We start from the raw sequence: 16,456 nt of genomic DNA on the forward strand, positions 1-16,456 counted from the left end.
TTGTACAGAATGTATCTTTATGCACAAGAAATGGGCTCTTTTTGCTAACCATCAGCTTACAAGTCTTGATGAGGTGACAGCCTCTGATGTCTCTTCTACTTCTCAATTGCTAGCTCCAGCTAAACAGGAGGCAACCCTCACTTGCTCTGTACCTGGTCATGAAGATTCGTTAAGGTATTACTGTGACACATGTGATGAATCTATCTGTCGTGATTGTATCATGCTGGCTCATAAAGATCACAAGTATAACCTAATAGCTAATAGTTTTACTAAACACAAAGAAGCACTGGAAAAATCTCTTAATCCGGTAAAAGGGAAAATTGAAGGACTCAAGAAGGTCCTGTCTGCTCTAGCAGAGAGAGAGGGTGAGATCAGAGAGAGAGGAGAAGGAGTCTTAGAAGAAATACATGAAATGGTAGAGGAAATGATGAATGTTCTTCGCGAGTCAGAGAGGAAACTAACTGAGCAGGCAAAGAGGGTCACTGATGATAAACTAAAGGTGCTGTCAGAGCAAATGAAATCAGCAGAAATAAGTTTAAGTGTTCTGGAGGATGTTGAGGATTATGTAGAACAGAGTCTGAAGACAGGCAGTCCTCAACAAGTCCTGAGGTGTAAGAAACAGATGATGGAGTGTATGAGTGAAGTTACTGCAGGGATCAATGTGGAGGAGTTACATCCAAAGGAAAAAGCCAACTTTGTATTGAGTAAAGATATCAAATCACCACATCACATTGGAGATATTGTGACCTACTCATCTACTGCACTACAGCAGTGTAGAGTAAAGAAAGTTGGTTACTTTGAACATATACCAAAAGAGAAAAAAGTTTCGTTTTCACTATCAATGGAGGCACCAGATTCATCTGTTTTGTGTGTTCCCCTCTCTTCTCTGAAGTGTAGTGTAGTACTAGTTGGTAAAGGTGATGAACCCATTGACACTACAGTGACTACCACCAGCACTGATCCTGGAGTGTATAGGATACAGTGTAACCCTTCAACCAGTGGTACTCATACAGTAAAAGTACAAGTATCTGATGTACACCTTGAGGATACCTCACTAGTCATCCCTATCAATCCTTACCTTGATAACATCACTCCAGTATGTACTATAACTAAGCTTATATGGCCCTGGGGAGTTGCTGTAACTGATGATAATCATCTTATAGTAACTGAAAGTGGTGGAAACTGTATAACAATACTGGATAGAAAAGGAAAGAAAGTAAAATCATTAGAAGGGGAAGGAGGAAGTGGTAATGTCAAGTTTTCTCCTCGTGGTGTAGCCATTACTCCAGACAAATTCATTCTTGTATCTGATAGTAATAGGATCCAGAAGATAAGCATGTATGGATACCTTATGGCATCAGTTGGTGAGTATGGCAGTGGACCACTACAATTCAAGTATCCTCGTGGTATAGCCATTTCTCCTATAACAGGACAGGTTTATATTGCTGATTATAGTAATCATCGTATACAAGTCTTGAATCCTGATCTAACCTTCTCTCATTCATTTGGTAGTGAAGGATCAGCTAATGGACAGTTTAAGTCTCCATATGGCATTGCTATTGACAGTCAAGGATTAGTGTATGTTGCTGATAGTGATAATTGTTGCATTCAGAAGTTCTCTCCAGATGGAAAGTTTGTGGGTAAGTTTGGTACTTATGGATCTGGTCCTGGACAGCTTTATATGCCAACAGGTATAGCAATAGACACTGCAGCTACTGGTCTAGTGTATGTTGGTGAAGAAGGCAATGGTCGTATATCAGTCTTCACTAGTGATGGTGTGTTTGTTAGGAAGTTTGGAAGTAAAGGCAGTAATATTGATCAGTTTAAAAGTCTTTATGGATTAGCATTTGATAAAGATGGATTCTTGTATGTTTGTGATTATGGTAATAATCGTCTTGTTGTTTATTAGTTATTAATGATTTCTTTTATATTGTTAATGATCATTATTAGTTAATTATATACTGATACAGTCACTGGTATGTGTACTGAGAATACACTCAACATAACTTCAATAGCACCGCAATATCCTAATAACTAGGAGAAGAAATTATTTCTCCTCTTGAAAACTATGCAATTAGATTATTTATGCATGCTTTTAAGATGTGTAGAATCAATAATGTAGTATGATGCATAAAATTGAAATAATTGTTAATAAGAATTACCATTATCATCATCAGGAGACCAGGTTATATGCTACTAAGCACATGCGAGTGTTTCTTCGTGTTAATGCTCCTTTCTTCTCCAACTGGGGTATGGAGATGCTGATTGGTCAGTTGTACGACACTGAGGAGCCAGTGAGGGAGGAGGCCATTGATATACTGGACGAGGCTTGTGAAGAAGAGGTGGGTGTGGCTTAATAGGTCACATGACTAAGAATAATTTGCATGTACATGTAGTCCAGCCTGTCTGGAGGTGTGTGTGTATAAGTAATGTAATACCTGAGGACTGAGATATCTGCTTGAGGTGAAGCTGAGGGCAGATATCAAGGGACTCAGGTATTACATTACTGATAATCACCTCCAGACACACACACACACACACACACACACACACACACACACACTGGCCACTACATATACTGTACTTATATTAAAAATAAACATGTACTATTATATTTAATCTCTTCTATTTTTTCCAGTCATTCCTGGAAGCCCTAGTACTGCAGCACCCTGCGCTACTCCACCTGTCAGAGAGAGGAGTATCATTATTAACAAGATTCATATCAGTGAAGAGGGGATACTCACTACTCTCACGACTGGGACATTTGAAAACTGAACTGGATGCATGGCTCAAAGTAATAACAACAATAATAATAATAAGATATACACGTAGTGCTTTGGTGAGCTAATGCACATTATGTGGCTCTGTAGATCTCCTCTCCTCTCCCCCTGAGGTGATGGATGGGTCTATTTAACTTTTTGTTTATTTTGTTCCTTTTGGGTTCTCCCTCTTCTCCTTTATGTATATTTTCTCCTCATTTTGTTGCCCTTTTCCCTCTCATTGATATTTTATAAACACAATAGTAACCTGGGCTATGATTATAATTTATGGAATTCTGACCCTTTCCCTCTCTTTTTTAGGATTACAATTATCGTTATGTCTCAGTGGTGGAGCAGAGACTGGCTGAGAGTCTCACTAGTTATCGTCAAACCAAAGAGGGAGAGTTCCACCGGAGGAAAGGAGACGCTGGCACTTTTAAAAACGTACAAACGTTTGTACCAGTTCACTTTTACGGCCAATTAGTGAGGCATGAAGAGGGGTGTGGCCTACTCAAAGAAGAGGTGGGTGTGGCTAATTAATTAATGGGTGTGGTCTACTATTATTATTAATAGGGTCATATTAGTAAATTGATTGAGTTACTACAGAAAGAGCCAAACACTTCAAACGATATACTTGAAATAAAAGCAGCTGCCTGGGCTCTGGTGAGTGTACGGATGCCTGCATGCACGCATATCATTAATAAATTATTATTATTTTATTTTAGGGTCATATTGGTACTTCTGTTGGTGGGTTAGACCTGTTGCTAGGCGATGATGTCATACAATTGTTAGTTAAAATAACGGAATCATCTCCAGTAGCAACAATAAGAGGGTAAGGACAATCACTGTAGTACATGTACATACATCAAACATTATTCTATATTACTATCATATAGTGGGAAATTTTGGAGGGACTAAAATTTGGCGAATTGCTAAATTTGGGTGATTGGCAGATTTTAATTTGGCAAATTTGTGGCCACGTGCCATTGAGCATGTGTATAATGGCTCAAAATGGCGGATTTTATTTTGGCAAATGACAATATCTAAACGCCAAATTCGCCAAATTTAATTCCCTTCAAAATTTCCTGCTATACAGTATTGCTTCATTTCCCCCCTCCATTTCTAGAACTTGTTTCTATTCTCTGTGTCTCATATCTAAGACTCCTCAAGGAGCAGATGCTCTATTAACCCACGGCTGGACTTCAGTCCGTCACTCCAGTGATGAGAAATGGCCACTGATCCTTTCTGAGGCCATTGAGGATGTTATTCACATTCCTTCATCTCCTCTCTCTCCCAGTTCCTCTTTCAATGGAGTGATGTCAGTGATAGAGGAGAGAGGGAGGGCCGGGGACTCTCCTAAGAGAGAGGGAGAGAAGAGGAGACAAAGTTCACCCTCTCATACTGGTACGATACATGTACATGTACATATACACATGTATGTATGTATATATATGCTTTTTGATTTTTGACACAAAAAGGAAGAATGGAATAAGGAATCCATTATTATGATCTGTTATTATATTATTTATGTACATGTATATGTACACTTTTATTATTATTATTATTTATTCATTTATTGTTGTTGTTGTTGCTGTTATTATTATTGTTGTTGTTGTTGTTAGTGTCAGGTAGAGGTGAGAAGAGGATATCTCGTACAGTCAGTGCAGTTGCTGTACCAGTCAGTACTCCTCCTCGTAACTATGTACTGAGGCCAGTGAGACCAATGGACCTTGGGGAGAAGGATAGGGACAAGTAAATAATAATAATAATAATAATAATAATAATAATAATAATAATAATAATAATAATAATAATAATAATAATAATAATAATAATAATAATAATAATAATAATAATAATAATAATAATAATAATAATAATAATAATAATAATAATAATAGTAGTAATAATACAGATTCTTATGCATGTACATGTACTTATGTTGTGTAGAAAGTTTGAACTGATTCTGATTTAAATTGGATTTTTACAAATTTTAAAAGTTACTCCAAAATTGGGCCAAAGTCCCTGTACTATAGTACAGGGACTTTGGCCAAATTTTGCCAAAAATGGAAAAGTAAAAATTCCCCATTTTTATATTTTTTCCTGATACATATACATGTTTTTATGTTGTGTAAAAAGTTTGAGCCAATTCCAATCAAAATTGAATTTTTATGAATTTTTAAAGTTGTTCAATGGGTTTTTGCTTGTCACGGATTTCGTGACAATGGAACTAATGGGTTTTTGCTTGTCACATTTCAAATAAAAGTTTCAAGTTGAGGTCATTTTAAATTAATATAATTGATTAATAACTAGTTAATTAAACCTGTTCCTATTATACTTGTAGTTCTCATGTCCATGATTCCCCCGTGAGGCGGTCCACTCCTCCCACTGGACGTGGTGTCTCCCTCAACATGACTCGACTCAACTCTCTCACGTCTCTCAGGCCGGGATCAACTGGGAACTTTGTGGGTGTGGTCTTACCTCTGGAACTAAGCAACTTATTTAAAGTTAGAATTTTAATAATAGTAATACAGACTAGCCTCTATATAATGGACACTGTGTCTCTGTTATACAGAGGTGTCCTTTATGTGGAGGTTATACAGTAAGGAATGTAATTGGTACACTAGGTGCTGTCCGTTAAATGGAGGTGTATGCTATAGAGAGTGTCCATTAAGAGAGACTATACTGTACATGTTTTAATTTTATTTTCTTTATTTTTTCAGTTCAAGGAAGACTCTTATAAAGGTTCTAGAGCTGATTATGTATCGACTGATTTATTTGACGATCAGCATCACTTCTTATTGGACAATTTAGTAAACCACACCCACTCGACCCCGCCCCCTCCAACCTCCAACACAAACCAGCAACAAACAGTAAGTTAATTAAATATTTATTTATTTTTTTATTTTTATTATTTCCAGAAGGAGAATGGTGTGACTCCATTAATGGATGATGCTACTCAAGAAAAAACTGAAACTGATGATAAGAAGATTTTAGGATCAAGGTATTAATAATAATAATTCTTACATGTACATGTATACTCTATCATTACTCATCCTCCTCTCTCTCCTTCAGTGTCCATTCTCATACCAGTACATCTTCTGGTTCCGTTACATTTGATGAGAGTTCATATGAAGGACAGTTGATACTGCACAGAGAGTTCCTGGAGATTGTTTATTATCTTTGCTCTGATGTTAGTCTTAGGAAGAATGTACACCATCTTAACCTGTTAGTGGAGGACACTCTCTTTCTTTATCATTAAACCTTCTCTCTCTCTCCCTCTCTCTCTATCCCCCCCCTCTCTCTCTATCCCCCCCCTCTCTCTCTCTCTCTCCCTCTCTCTCTCTCTCTCTCTCTCTCTCTCTCTCTCTCTCTCTCTCTCTCTCTCTCTCTCTCTCTCTCTCTCTCTCTCTCTCTCTCTCTCTCTCTCTCTCTCTCTCTCTCCCTCTCTCTCTCAGGTTGTGTAATAAGTTCCCTTGTCTCTCCCAAGACTCCTCCCTCTACTGGAAGACTATGACGTTACTGTCATTATTTCATTATACTCAGACCAACAGGAGATTAATACAGTCTAAATTTGATGGACTCACTTTTGACGAAGTAATAATAATAATAATATAATTGTAGAACCAAAATCCTAAAATCACTGCATGCACAATATAAGCATACGCTATTATTAAAAGTTGGCTGTAGTTGTTACTATTAGTTCATTTCTTGTCATTTCCTCCTTCAGATATTCTCCACTACCAGACAGTATTACCAAACACACGAGCTCTTGAAGGACCCGCCCAGTTCCCCTACTGGCCCTGCCCCCTCAGCTGACTCTGATACCACATGTAACCGAAGACGAAACAGCACCGGGGAGATACTTAAAACCAAACCAGCAGACCACACCTCCTTAATGAGGGTTGGTTCGTCTCACTCCGAAGAGAAGCTAGACACTAAGTCCATAGCAACGACGACCACTGCTAGCGAAATGGACACCCTTTCTGAGGGAAGCCTTACTAGTAATGAGATGCTGGAGTGGGAGGGGGAGGGAGGGGAAGGGGGCGGGGTCAAGGATGAGGGAGAGAGGGTGAGGGAGGATCAGATCCCGTCTTTGGCTGAGGCAGGGAACAGGTTGAGTCAGTTGGAACTTGACGTGGGGACGTCCTCTAGCATGCCTCCCTCTATTGTGGAGGTGGTCATTGATCTATGAATAATTGATTAGTTATTGATTAATTGATTGTTAATTAATTAGTGATTAATTGTTTTTTGTATGCGTGTGTATAACCTTCATTTTATTTCATTTTTCATTGACTTTTTGACTGTTTTTATTTAGCTATTTTCTGACAATTTTGACTAATTTTTTGTTCCATTGTTATAGTTACTGCTTTTTTAATTTTAAGACAATTTTTGTATTAAAAATGTTGTAATAATATTCTTTTTAGTACAGGATCTTTCGCTAAATTTTAGAGCAGCCTTTAAAATTTTGTAGACGGTTTCTGTATTTAAAAATTATTTGCATACTTTAAAACATAAAAACAATATTAATAATAATAATAATAATAAATGTTGTGGTTTAAGCTATTCTTATTTGTTCGCCTCCAATCTCTTGTCTCTCTCTATCACTGAGTCTTCAAAAGTTATTTCAAAAGCCGTTGTAGTCTGTTCCTTAACTAGGAAAGCCTTCACTCTACAAGGCTAGAGAGAGAGAGAAAGATTCATTAAAATAGGTATACTTTATTTCACAGCTTTTAAGGTAAAAATGTTACCCATTTTGAGGTGAAAATTACCATAACTAATCATCAATTGCACCTAGCCACACCCAGTAAAACCACGCCCATTTTAACCCAAACCACACCCACTACTCACAAATTGTACTCCACAGAGAAATGCCTCCACAGTCCCGGCCATAAAGGCAGCACAATTGAAGCTGCTTTGCTCCTTTGGTACTGAGACAAACTTATTAACTAGTGGCTCGTCCTCAAATAAATAATCTATAAAATAACAACAACAACAACAACAACAATAATAATAATAATAATATTTACAAGTTGCTTCAGTTGCTGTTGCCTGCTCCAGCCGATCAGCTTCTTTACCAAACAAAGTCTGGAAGGAGCAACAGAAATAAATAAAGTTTTAAAGTTACTTTATACGCATAAAGTATCTCCTTACCTTCCAGACTGTCTTTTGTATGAACCACAAAATGTTCACGATTCTTGTTTCCCTTTTCGGAGCTCTGTCCCTCACACACAACAAATCAATCATCCTGAAACCGACATGACGCCCTAAATCAGCCAATCTTGAAGGAAAGAAGAGAAGAGAGAGAAAATAAATGATGCTGATATAGTTATAAACTAACTTTTCATGAAGCTGGGCTAATGAGGTAACCCTTTGCTGGTTGTACTGAACAACTTCAGAGAACAAGAAGGCAAAAGTACTGATATTAACCTGAGAGGAAGGGAGAGAGAAAGGGAATACAGTATAAAGTTTAAAGTTAGCTATAGAGCATGCAAACTTCTGGTTTGGACTTTGACGGTAAGGATTTGTCGAAAACTGTCTCATTTGCTTTCTGCCTCCTAACGGCCGCCATCTTAAAATACTAAAGGGTTAAAAATTATGGAGAGTGACGTCATTAAGAAGGAATGCAACCTTATGAAAACAACCTATCATAACTAAGAACATGCCACCAGAAATGAAATTAAAATGGAGAATTCTCACCTTTTTATTTTTGGTAAAATTTGGCCTGAGACCATGCACTACAGTACAGGGCCTGATTTTGGAGCAACTTAAAAAATTCATAAAAAATCTAATTTTAATTGGAATCAGCTCAAACTTTCTACACAACATAAAAACATGTATATGCATCAGGGAATGTTATAAAAAGGAGGATTCTCACCTTTTAATTTTTTGCAAAATTTGACCCAAAACTGTGTACTATAATAGTACAGGGACTTTGACCTGATTTTGGAGCAACTTTAAGAATTCATAAAAAATCCAAATGTGATCAAAATCAGCTCAAACTTTCTACACAACATAAGAACATGTATACGTATGAAGGAATGTTATAAAAATAGAGAGTTCGCAACTTTTTATTTTTAGCAAAATTTGACCCAAGACTGTGTACTAAAAAAACTTTGGCTCTATTTTGGAGCAACTTTAGAAATTTGTAAATAAACCAGTTTTGATTGAAACTAGCTCAAACTTTCTACACAACATAAGAACATGTATATGTATCAGGGAATGTAATAAAAATGAAGAATATTCTCCTTTTTATTTTTGATGAAATTCCGCCAAAATCCCTGTACTATAGTACAGGGACTTTGACCCAATTTTGGAGTAAATAAAAAAATTTATAAAAAATCCAAATGTAAACGGAATTAGCTCAAACTTTCTATACAACATAAGAACATGTATATGTATCAGGGAATGTTATAAAAATGGAGAACTCTTACCTTTTATTTTTTTGCAAAATTTGACCTGATACCATGTACTATAGTACAGGAACTTTGGCTTGATCTTGTAGCAACTTTAGAAATTTGTAAAAAATCCAGTTTTGATCGGAACTAGCTCAAACTTTCTACACAACGTAAGAACATGTATATGTATCAGGAAATGTTATAAAAATGAAGAATTCTCTCTTTTTCATTTTTGGTAAATATGGTTGATGACCCTGTACTACAAGTAACAGGGACTTAGGCCTGATTTTGGAGAAACTTTAAAAATTCATAAAAAATCCAATTTTAATCGGAATCAGCTCAAACTTCCTATACAACATAAGTACATGTATACGCATCAGGGAATATTTTTAAAATGGAGAATTCTCACCTTTTCATTTTTGGTTAAATTTGACCCGAGACCGTGTACTATAGTGTTGGGACTTTGGTCTGATTTTTGAGCAAATTAAAAAATTCATAAAAAATCTAAATGTGATCAGAATCAACTCAAACTTTCTGCACAACACCAGAACATGTATATGTACTGGAGATTCTTATTAAAATGGAGAATTCTCTCTTTTTAATTTTTGGTAAAATTTGGTTGATGACCGTGTACAGGGACTTTAGCCTGATTTTGGAGTAAACTTAAAAATTCATAAAAAATCTAATTTTAATCAGAATTAGCTCAAACTTCCTATACACCACAAGTACATGTATATGTATCAGGAAATAGATTAAGAGAGCAAAGGGAACCATACTATACCACATTGCATCACATGAGTAGCTTCACACCACATTAATGAAGTTTCCTCTTACTAATATCAGCAATTAAGAACACTAATGAGTTATGTAATATCACTATGATATGCAGCTAGTAATCATTAGGATTAATCATCATAAGACTGTGCAGTTCAATTTATAGCATTAAGTTTAAATCAGAAAATATTGCTAACTGAGATTGGAGATGCTCAAAAATTAAAAAAATAATGCAAGTTAAAAATCAATTAGTTAAAAGCACACACAAAAACAAATTTTAAAGGATGCAATCTTCTTTAATATTAACTGAATACTATCATTATGATGACTTACCAAATACAAATCTTGTGAATTCAGTGAAATTTTTTACTAGAAAGCAGTCATGTGTTGCCAAACCATGAAATTCCACTTTATAATCTTCAGCCTGCTTGAGCTACAGAATCCTACTGAAATTCCAGCTCCAATAATACTCATATAACTCACCCTTCGCCTTGCTACCAGTCTGCAGCATATCTTGCCGACCTTCAGCTAAAACAATGTATACCTTGTTCTCGCCTCCTTGCAGTATGCGGTCGCGACAATTAGTCTCCATGTCTCTGTGTATAACAGCTCTCAAAGTATTGGTGTATATAGCACGAGGAGAGAGGCCATACATCACTACAGTCCAGGAAGACACCAGGACAAGGCCACGAGCTGTTCACTCTCCCTGTTTCTCTCCTCTATCAGTTTACAAGATGTCAATTAGCACCTCATTAAGGCTGGGTGAGGAGTGTTTTATTAGCTGTACAGAGGTGTTGATTAGTAATGATGAGTGTTGGCCTTTAGTTGCATACTGCCTGCTTTGATGTCCTAGTTTTAACCTCCATAATTATCACTATTTATACTTTAAAATGAGCTATCATCTCTCCCTCTACCTCTTTTACTACCTCAAAATGAGCATCATTTTCTTATTTATTGTTGCCATCTATCACAGTCTCATCCTCTCTCCTTCTCTCTCTCTCTTCCTCTCTTTCCATCATGGAGGACAATTGCAACCATATTAGGTCTAAATCCTGTCATGCGACTTATAATTGTGTAATCCGATTGGCCGTAGCGTGTACATGTGTTTGTGAGAGAGAGGGAGAGGGAGAGAGAGGAGAGGGAGAGGGGGAAAGAGCACGAGATCACCATATGCTTCATGTGCCCGGACCAGACAACAATAGTGAAGGGTTTAACCTATTTTAATATTAATAATTGTTATAACGTGGCTAACCGACCCTCCTATATGAATACTAAATAATACACTAAATATATACTCTCCATTATGTTGCATTACTGGGTCTTTGACAGCAGCGTGGTTTCTATAGAAATACAGTATTTGACTTAAGCACGGTCTTACACATTCATTTGCAGTCGGGGCTGCATACCTTAATGTAAGATCAATTGTCAGCGTAAGCTATAGTTCATTCAATAGATTATTAACATATTAATGTACTCCACCACAGGTCGGCTAGACAGACAGGATTGTGCCAGCTGCAGAAAGAATGAATTACGTCATTTTCCACTGGGTCTTATAAGTAAAGGTAACTCTACAGTGTAGCCTCTTTATTAAGGACACCATTGAGCCCACATTATTTGTCCTCAATACAGGGTTGTCCTCAATTCAGAGGTACTTTGTATAGGCTTGTATCAATTGGGGCATTACAAAATGTTCTCATTATAGACGCTACACTGTATTTCATTTACATACGATGTAGGTTTGGTATTTTAAATGGAGTCGTAGTGTCTGGAGTGTTGTTGATGTCCATGGAATATCGGCACCCATCCAGTTAAAACCTTCAACGATCCACTCGTGCAGCTATGGGTCCCTAGACTAGCACCAGTGGGTGATTGTGTCAGGAGGTGTGTGATGGTGGTCGGTGTTTCGTGGACACCAACAATGCAAGGACAAGTCACTGGAGAGATGAGCAGTGAAGGATCTGATACAGCAATACTCCAGCTGGAAGCTGAGACCGGTAATATTGTGAAGACTCTCTCTCTCTTTCTTCACAATGGACAGCAGATAAGGACATGCTGTTTCCTTGTAAGTATTATTATTATTATTATTATTATTATTTAATGACAAATTATGTTGTAGTTTTCTCTTTTGTATTATCATATTGCCAGGTGTTTGCTTGTTTTGCATGTTTCATCTAAGATACTTCAAATTTTACATAATATACAGTCTTTAATGATGATCTAACTAGACAATAAATTGTAGTAAAATAAAAGCTATTAAAAGTTTGCAAGATGTCTTCATGTATTGACTTTTCCTGGATTTATTGACAATGTGTTGCTTTATCTAAGACAACTCCTCTAACTAATAGTGAGTAATGAAAACACCTCCTCCTAATACTCTCTCAGTCTCTGTCTCCAGTAGTAAATACACTATTGCTGCACTATATTGAAGAGTATAGCTTTGAAAATACAATGATGACTAGAATCAGATATGTCTCTACATGTACATGCAAAAATGCAACAATCTATATCATGATAGCTGTAATGATAATGGTATAGTATGCATGTAGTTTAAGCAGCTCAGGATTGCAAAATGATTAGTTTATATCTTGTGTTGCAGTACATGTTGTAGTGTATGATTGTGAATGGTACCAGTTCTAATGATGCAGTTCTCACAGTTTATTATGACAAAATATCAGCATAACATTTTGAAGCTGTTCCTCTTGCAGTCTAAATATATATATATAATATAGCATTAAATATACTTCTTTTCATTGCATCTTCTAAACATTTTCATGTCATTATTTTTAAAAGACATTTCCTGCAAATATCATCAATAAACTACATGTGTTCATGTACATGTACTTGTTCCATCGTGTCCCGTGGTAGCAAGGTATTCTGTGATTAGAATTGCTTCAGCTTTTACTGAGAATGTCTTTAATTTGTTACTTGGAATGTACATGAACATGTAGGACCATTAGTTCAGGGATTACTAATTTGTACAGCATTTAACATTAAAAGAGAGGGAGAGAGATGAAAGGTGAGAGCGTGTAGTTGACCTTTAGAACCAAAAGGAGGTACTAAAGATACGCTAATTGTGGTTTACGTACAATCGCAAGTATTCTAATTTCAGCTTCCAATACTACACTAACATATCATTAATATAATTATTAGATATTCTTACTAATATTGAATATTATTATTATTATTATAGTCTACATTCCATTTCACCTCATTCTCATATCAATTGTTTTATCTGTGACCTCATTCCCTCTCTCTTTGTTTTATTACTCAAATTAGGACCTTCCCTTAAACTTTTCCCCTTTACTGTTAACATAGAATCAGTTCCGCTTCTCCCCCTCTTTCTCTCCCCCTCCTTATTGTATGTCCTCCTATTGTTGCTATTATTCGTGGTAACGGTGTGAAGGTTTTGTTCATTCTTTATTGTTTATTGTAAGGAAAGGAAATGGAGGGAATCCCGTCACCTCTGCAGCTGTTACCGTACCATTGTGTGCCATTGTTTATATTTAAATTATAATAATGTCAATATTTATATAAAGGCATAATAACTCCATTACTTGATTAACTGTAGCTCCATAGCCTCTATATAATGGACACTTTGGGGCAAGGCAGTGTCTCTGTTATACAGAGGTGTCCTTTATGTGGAGGTTATTTTATACAGTAAGGAATGTAATTGGTACACTAGGTGCTGTCCGTTAAATGGAGGTGTACGCTATAGAGAGTGTCCATTAAGAGAGACTATACTGTACATATACATGCATAGAAAACGCAAGTACATTTATTGATACTAAAGACACAGACAGTAGGTGTATACATATATAAATGTGAAGCCTCTACTGTACAGCCTCTACTTAGCTAGTTCAAGCTGTCCTAGACAGTTTGACTCCAGTGGGAGTTGATAGGTAGGGCCAAAGATTGCTTGTGGCCAAACCAATAATGGCCCTATATACACTGGCTGATATGGGTCTACTTCACTGTAGTATAGTTATGTGTATATCTGATCTCACTAGGTGAAAATCGGGCTTCTTTTGCTAGGGATCCGATTACAATAAAAATTAAGCTTCATTTGCAATAAGGATATGAAACAAAACCTCTCCTTAATACAGAGGTGTCTCATTTCAGAGGTACTTTTGTACAGGCTTGTACCAATTGGGACATTACAAAATGTCCTCATTATAAAGGTGTCCTTATTACAGATTGTACATATTAAAGAAAATAATATTATGACTTATAATCTAGGCTTAATAACAATTTTATTTTGTATCTAAAATACTTCAAACTTTATATATACACTTCTTAATGACACATCTAGCAGTGAAATAAATTAGAGACATTTCTGAATACATTATTAGTGGAATAGGAACTTGAGAGAATTTTGTAAGATGATTACACGTAACCTGGCAACAGTATCTAAGAAGCAATATCTCTTCATAAAGTAATGCAATGTACCTATATGTCACTTGAACTCATGAATAATAAAGAATTACTAAAAATACAATTTAAAATCCCAGAAAAATACGCCGCTATTAATAATACTGTATAGCCTCTCTTAATGGACACTCTCTATAGCGTACACCTCCATTTAACGGACAGCACCTAGTGTACCAATTACATTCCTTACTGTATAAAATAACCTCCACATAAAGGACACCTCTGTATAACAGAGACACTTTCAAAGTGTCCATTATATAGAGGCTAGTCTGTACACACTCCATTATATTAAATATAAATGCTAAAACTACAGTACCTCCATTACAATACAGTATATAGTGTCACTATTGTACTAATTGTTGGTTAAATGTCATCCTTCCTCCTTCTCTCCTAATTCTTGTGGTAGTATCAACGAGACACTGTGACTACACCATCAGCCACACCTCCTAACCAACCAATCCACTAGTCATTACATATTGACCATCCCTCCCTCCCTCTCCAACGCCCTCCATCACAATCGTCCTCTCCCTCTTTCAAAATACATTATCTCAAATTAAAGTGTTCATCGACAATCATTTATAGATCTATGCGAGTACATTAATACTGATATTAGCTAATAAAGAACATATATGTACATGTACCTGTGTTATATGTACAGACTAGCCTCTATATAATGGACACTTTGAAAGTGTCTCTGTTATACAGAGGTGTCCTTTATGTGGAGGTTATTTTATACAGTAAGGAATGTAATTGGTACACTAGGTGCTGTCCGTTAAATGGAGGTGTACGCTATAGAGAGTGTCCATTAAGAGAGACTATACTGTAGGTGTATCTATTGTTTAGTTATAAGAATTGGTGCCTCCAAGTCTTAGGGTAATGAAAACAGGCGTCAACTAGAGGGCTAGTCCTGGGTATGGGTTCTTGACACAAACCAACCAATTACCTGAATTAATATGTGAACGGCCCATTATACATGAACATTATTACATTACTTATACACACACACACACACACACACCTTGATTGTGTACATGTACATGTATTAGGGCATCATGAGGACTGAGATATCTGCTTGAGGTGAAGCTGAGGGCAGATATCAAGGGACTCAGGTATTACATTACTGATACTCACCTCCAGACACACACACTGGTCACTCTATGTTACAGTAGTTATAATAATGATAAACCTATACTGCATTATCTGCTGTATTGTACAGGTATTTAAAAGGTGACAACAAACGTTTGGTAGTACAGACAAAAAGGAACACAATCCCTCAGTTACTTTTGGCAGTAGTTCTTAGACATAGTGACTCTACTGTACAATAGAACACAAACACACACTCACAATAGCTACATTATACACTAATCCCTTTATCCTTTCATTGTCCCCCTTACCCTCGTACCTCTTCCCCCCTCTCTCCCCCTCTCCCTCTATCCCATTCCCCTAGTTATTACACTGTAGTCAGTTGGTCTACCCCACACTGCAAGTGGCCATTACCACAACTATTGGTAAAGCATTTGAAGGTAATCCTTTAAAAATACACAGTGAGGGAGAGAGACACACTCGTGGTAAACACATGATTCAAATAAATAAATTAATAAAATTAATAAATAAATAATGATTAAAGTACATGTATAATGCATGTAGATTTGTTGATGATATATACATTATATTTATTTATTTATTTATTGTAGATTTAAAGAGAGAGAGAGAGATAGAGTTAAAGGTGACATTGGTACAGTGAAGGTGTGAAAGGTTAAGTTTTTACAAGAGAGATCTTAGAAGAGTGTTATGGACAAACAAAGTTACTATGGAAACCACTGAGCTATAGTAATGGAACATACAGACTAGCCTCTATATAATGGACACTTTGGGACAAGGCAGTGTCTCTGTTATACAGAGGTGTCCTTTATGTGGAGGTTATTTTATACAGTAAGGAATGTAATTGGTACACTAGGTGCTGTCCGTTAAATGGAGGTGTATGTCCATTATGATGTAATATACACAATAAAAAGTTAACATTTAATTAATGACAAAAAAGTTATTTCTTATTATTTAGTCCATTTCATTAACATTGCACACATTATTACTTATTAT

At 36.3% G+C, this 16,456-nt stretch overlaps 3 protein-coding genes and 1 non-coding gene across 4 annotated transcripts in view; 2 read left to right on the plus strand and 2 right to left on the minus strand.

Annotated features, from left to right (window-relative positions):
* The window catches only part of LOC105313395 (rapamycin-insensitive companion of mTOR-like), a 19,525-nt gene extending 12,544 nt beyond the window's left edge, over nt 1-6,981 (plus strand). Inside the window, exons 23-35 of the mRNA XM_019998631.1 lie at nt 2,178-2,342; nt 2,639-2,794; nt 3,081-3,281; nt 3,333-3,422; nt 3,485-3,591; nt 3,886-4,163; nt 4,382-4,511; nt 5,104-5,266; nt 5,483-5,632; nt 5,681-5,763; nt 5,835-5,987; nt 6,218-6,356; nt 6,490-6,981. Of these exons, the coding sequence (XP_019854190.1) occupies nt 2,178-2,342; nt 2,639-2,794; nt 3,081-3,281; nt 3,333-3,422; nt 3,485-3,591; nt 3,886-4,163; nt 4,382-4,511; nt 5,104-5,266; nt 5,483-5,632; nt 5,681-5,763; nt 5,835-5,987; nt 6,218-6,356; nt 6,490-6,954 (2,280 nt within the window). The 3' untranslated portion in view covers nt 6,955-6,981. The remainder of the gene's footprint in view (nt 1-2,177; nt 2,343-2,638; nt 2,795-3,080; nt 3,282-3,332; nt 3,423-3,484; nt 3,592-3,885; nt 4,164-4,381; nt 4,512-5,103; nt 5,267-5,482; nt 5,633-5,680; nt 5,764-5,834; nt 5,988-6,217; nt 6,357-6,489) is intronic.
* A 270-nt stretch (nt 6,982-7,251) lies between these two features.
* Nucleotides 7,252-10,697, minus strand: LOC100632582 (trafficking protein particle complex subunit 5-like). The gene is made up of 8 exons (XM_011406785.2): nt 10,415-10,697; nt 10,265-10,364; nt 8,257-8,340; nt 8,101-8,189; nt 7,914-8,040; nt 7,790-7,847; nt 7,611-7,735; nt 7,252-7,439 (listed from the first exon to the last, which is right to left on the minus strand). Exons 3-8 carry the CDS (start codon nt 8,329-8,331, stop codon nt 7,329-7,331), a joined length of 585 nt encoding a protein of 194 aa, XP_011405087.1. The 5' UTR covers nt 8,332-8,340; nt 10,265-10,364; nt 10,415-10,697; the 3' UTR covers nt 7,252-7,328.
* A 1,003-nt stretch (nt 10,698-11,700) lies between these two features.
* Nucleotides 11,701-11,855, plus strand: Mir2021 (microRNA mir-2021). The gene has a single exon (NR_105085.1). It is a non-coding gene; the product is annotated as a microRNA mir-2021 (primary transcript).
* Nucleotides 11,856-12,987: 1,132 nt separating this feature from the next.
* Nucleotides 12,988-16,456, minus strand: part of LOC100632709 (S-methyl-5'-thioadenosine phosphorylase-like) — a 6,041-nt gene continuing 2,572 nt past the window's right edge. The window contains exon 7 of the mRNA XM_011406792.2: nt 12,988-13,054. Within this exon, the coding sequence (XP_011405094.1) occupies nt 12,988-13,054 (67 nt within the window). The remainder of the gene's footprint in view (nt 13,055-16,456) is intronic.

The sequence above is a fragment of the Amphimedon queenslandica genome, unplaced genomic scaffold (assembly GCF_000090795.2).
Source record: "Amphimedon queenslandica unplaced genomic scaffold, v1.1 AMPQUscaffold_13311, whole genome shotgun sequence".
Classification (NCBI taxonomy): Eukaryota; Metazoa; Porifera; class Demospongiae; order Haplosclerida; family Niphatidae; genus Amphimedon; species Amphimedon queenslandica.

Coding starts and splice junctions, on each gene's coding strand:
- LOC100632582 (XM_011406785.2), bottom strand. CDS start 8,331: ATGGCGGCCGTTAGGAGGCAGAAAGCAAATGAGACAGTTTTCGACAAA. Junction 8,190..8,256: donor CGTCAAAGTCCAAACCAGAA/GTTTGCATGCTC, acceptor CCTTCCTCTCAG/GTTAATATCAGTACTTTTGC. Junction 8,041..8,100: donor TTAGCCCAGCTTCATGAAAA/GTTAGTTTATAA, acceptor CTTTCCTTCAAG/ATTGGCTGATTTAGGGCGTC.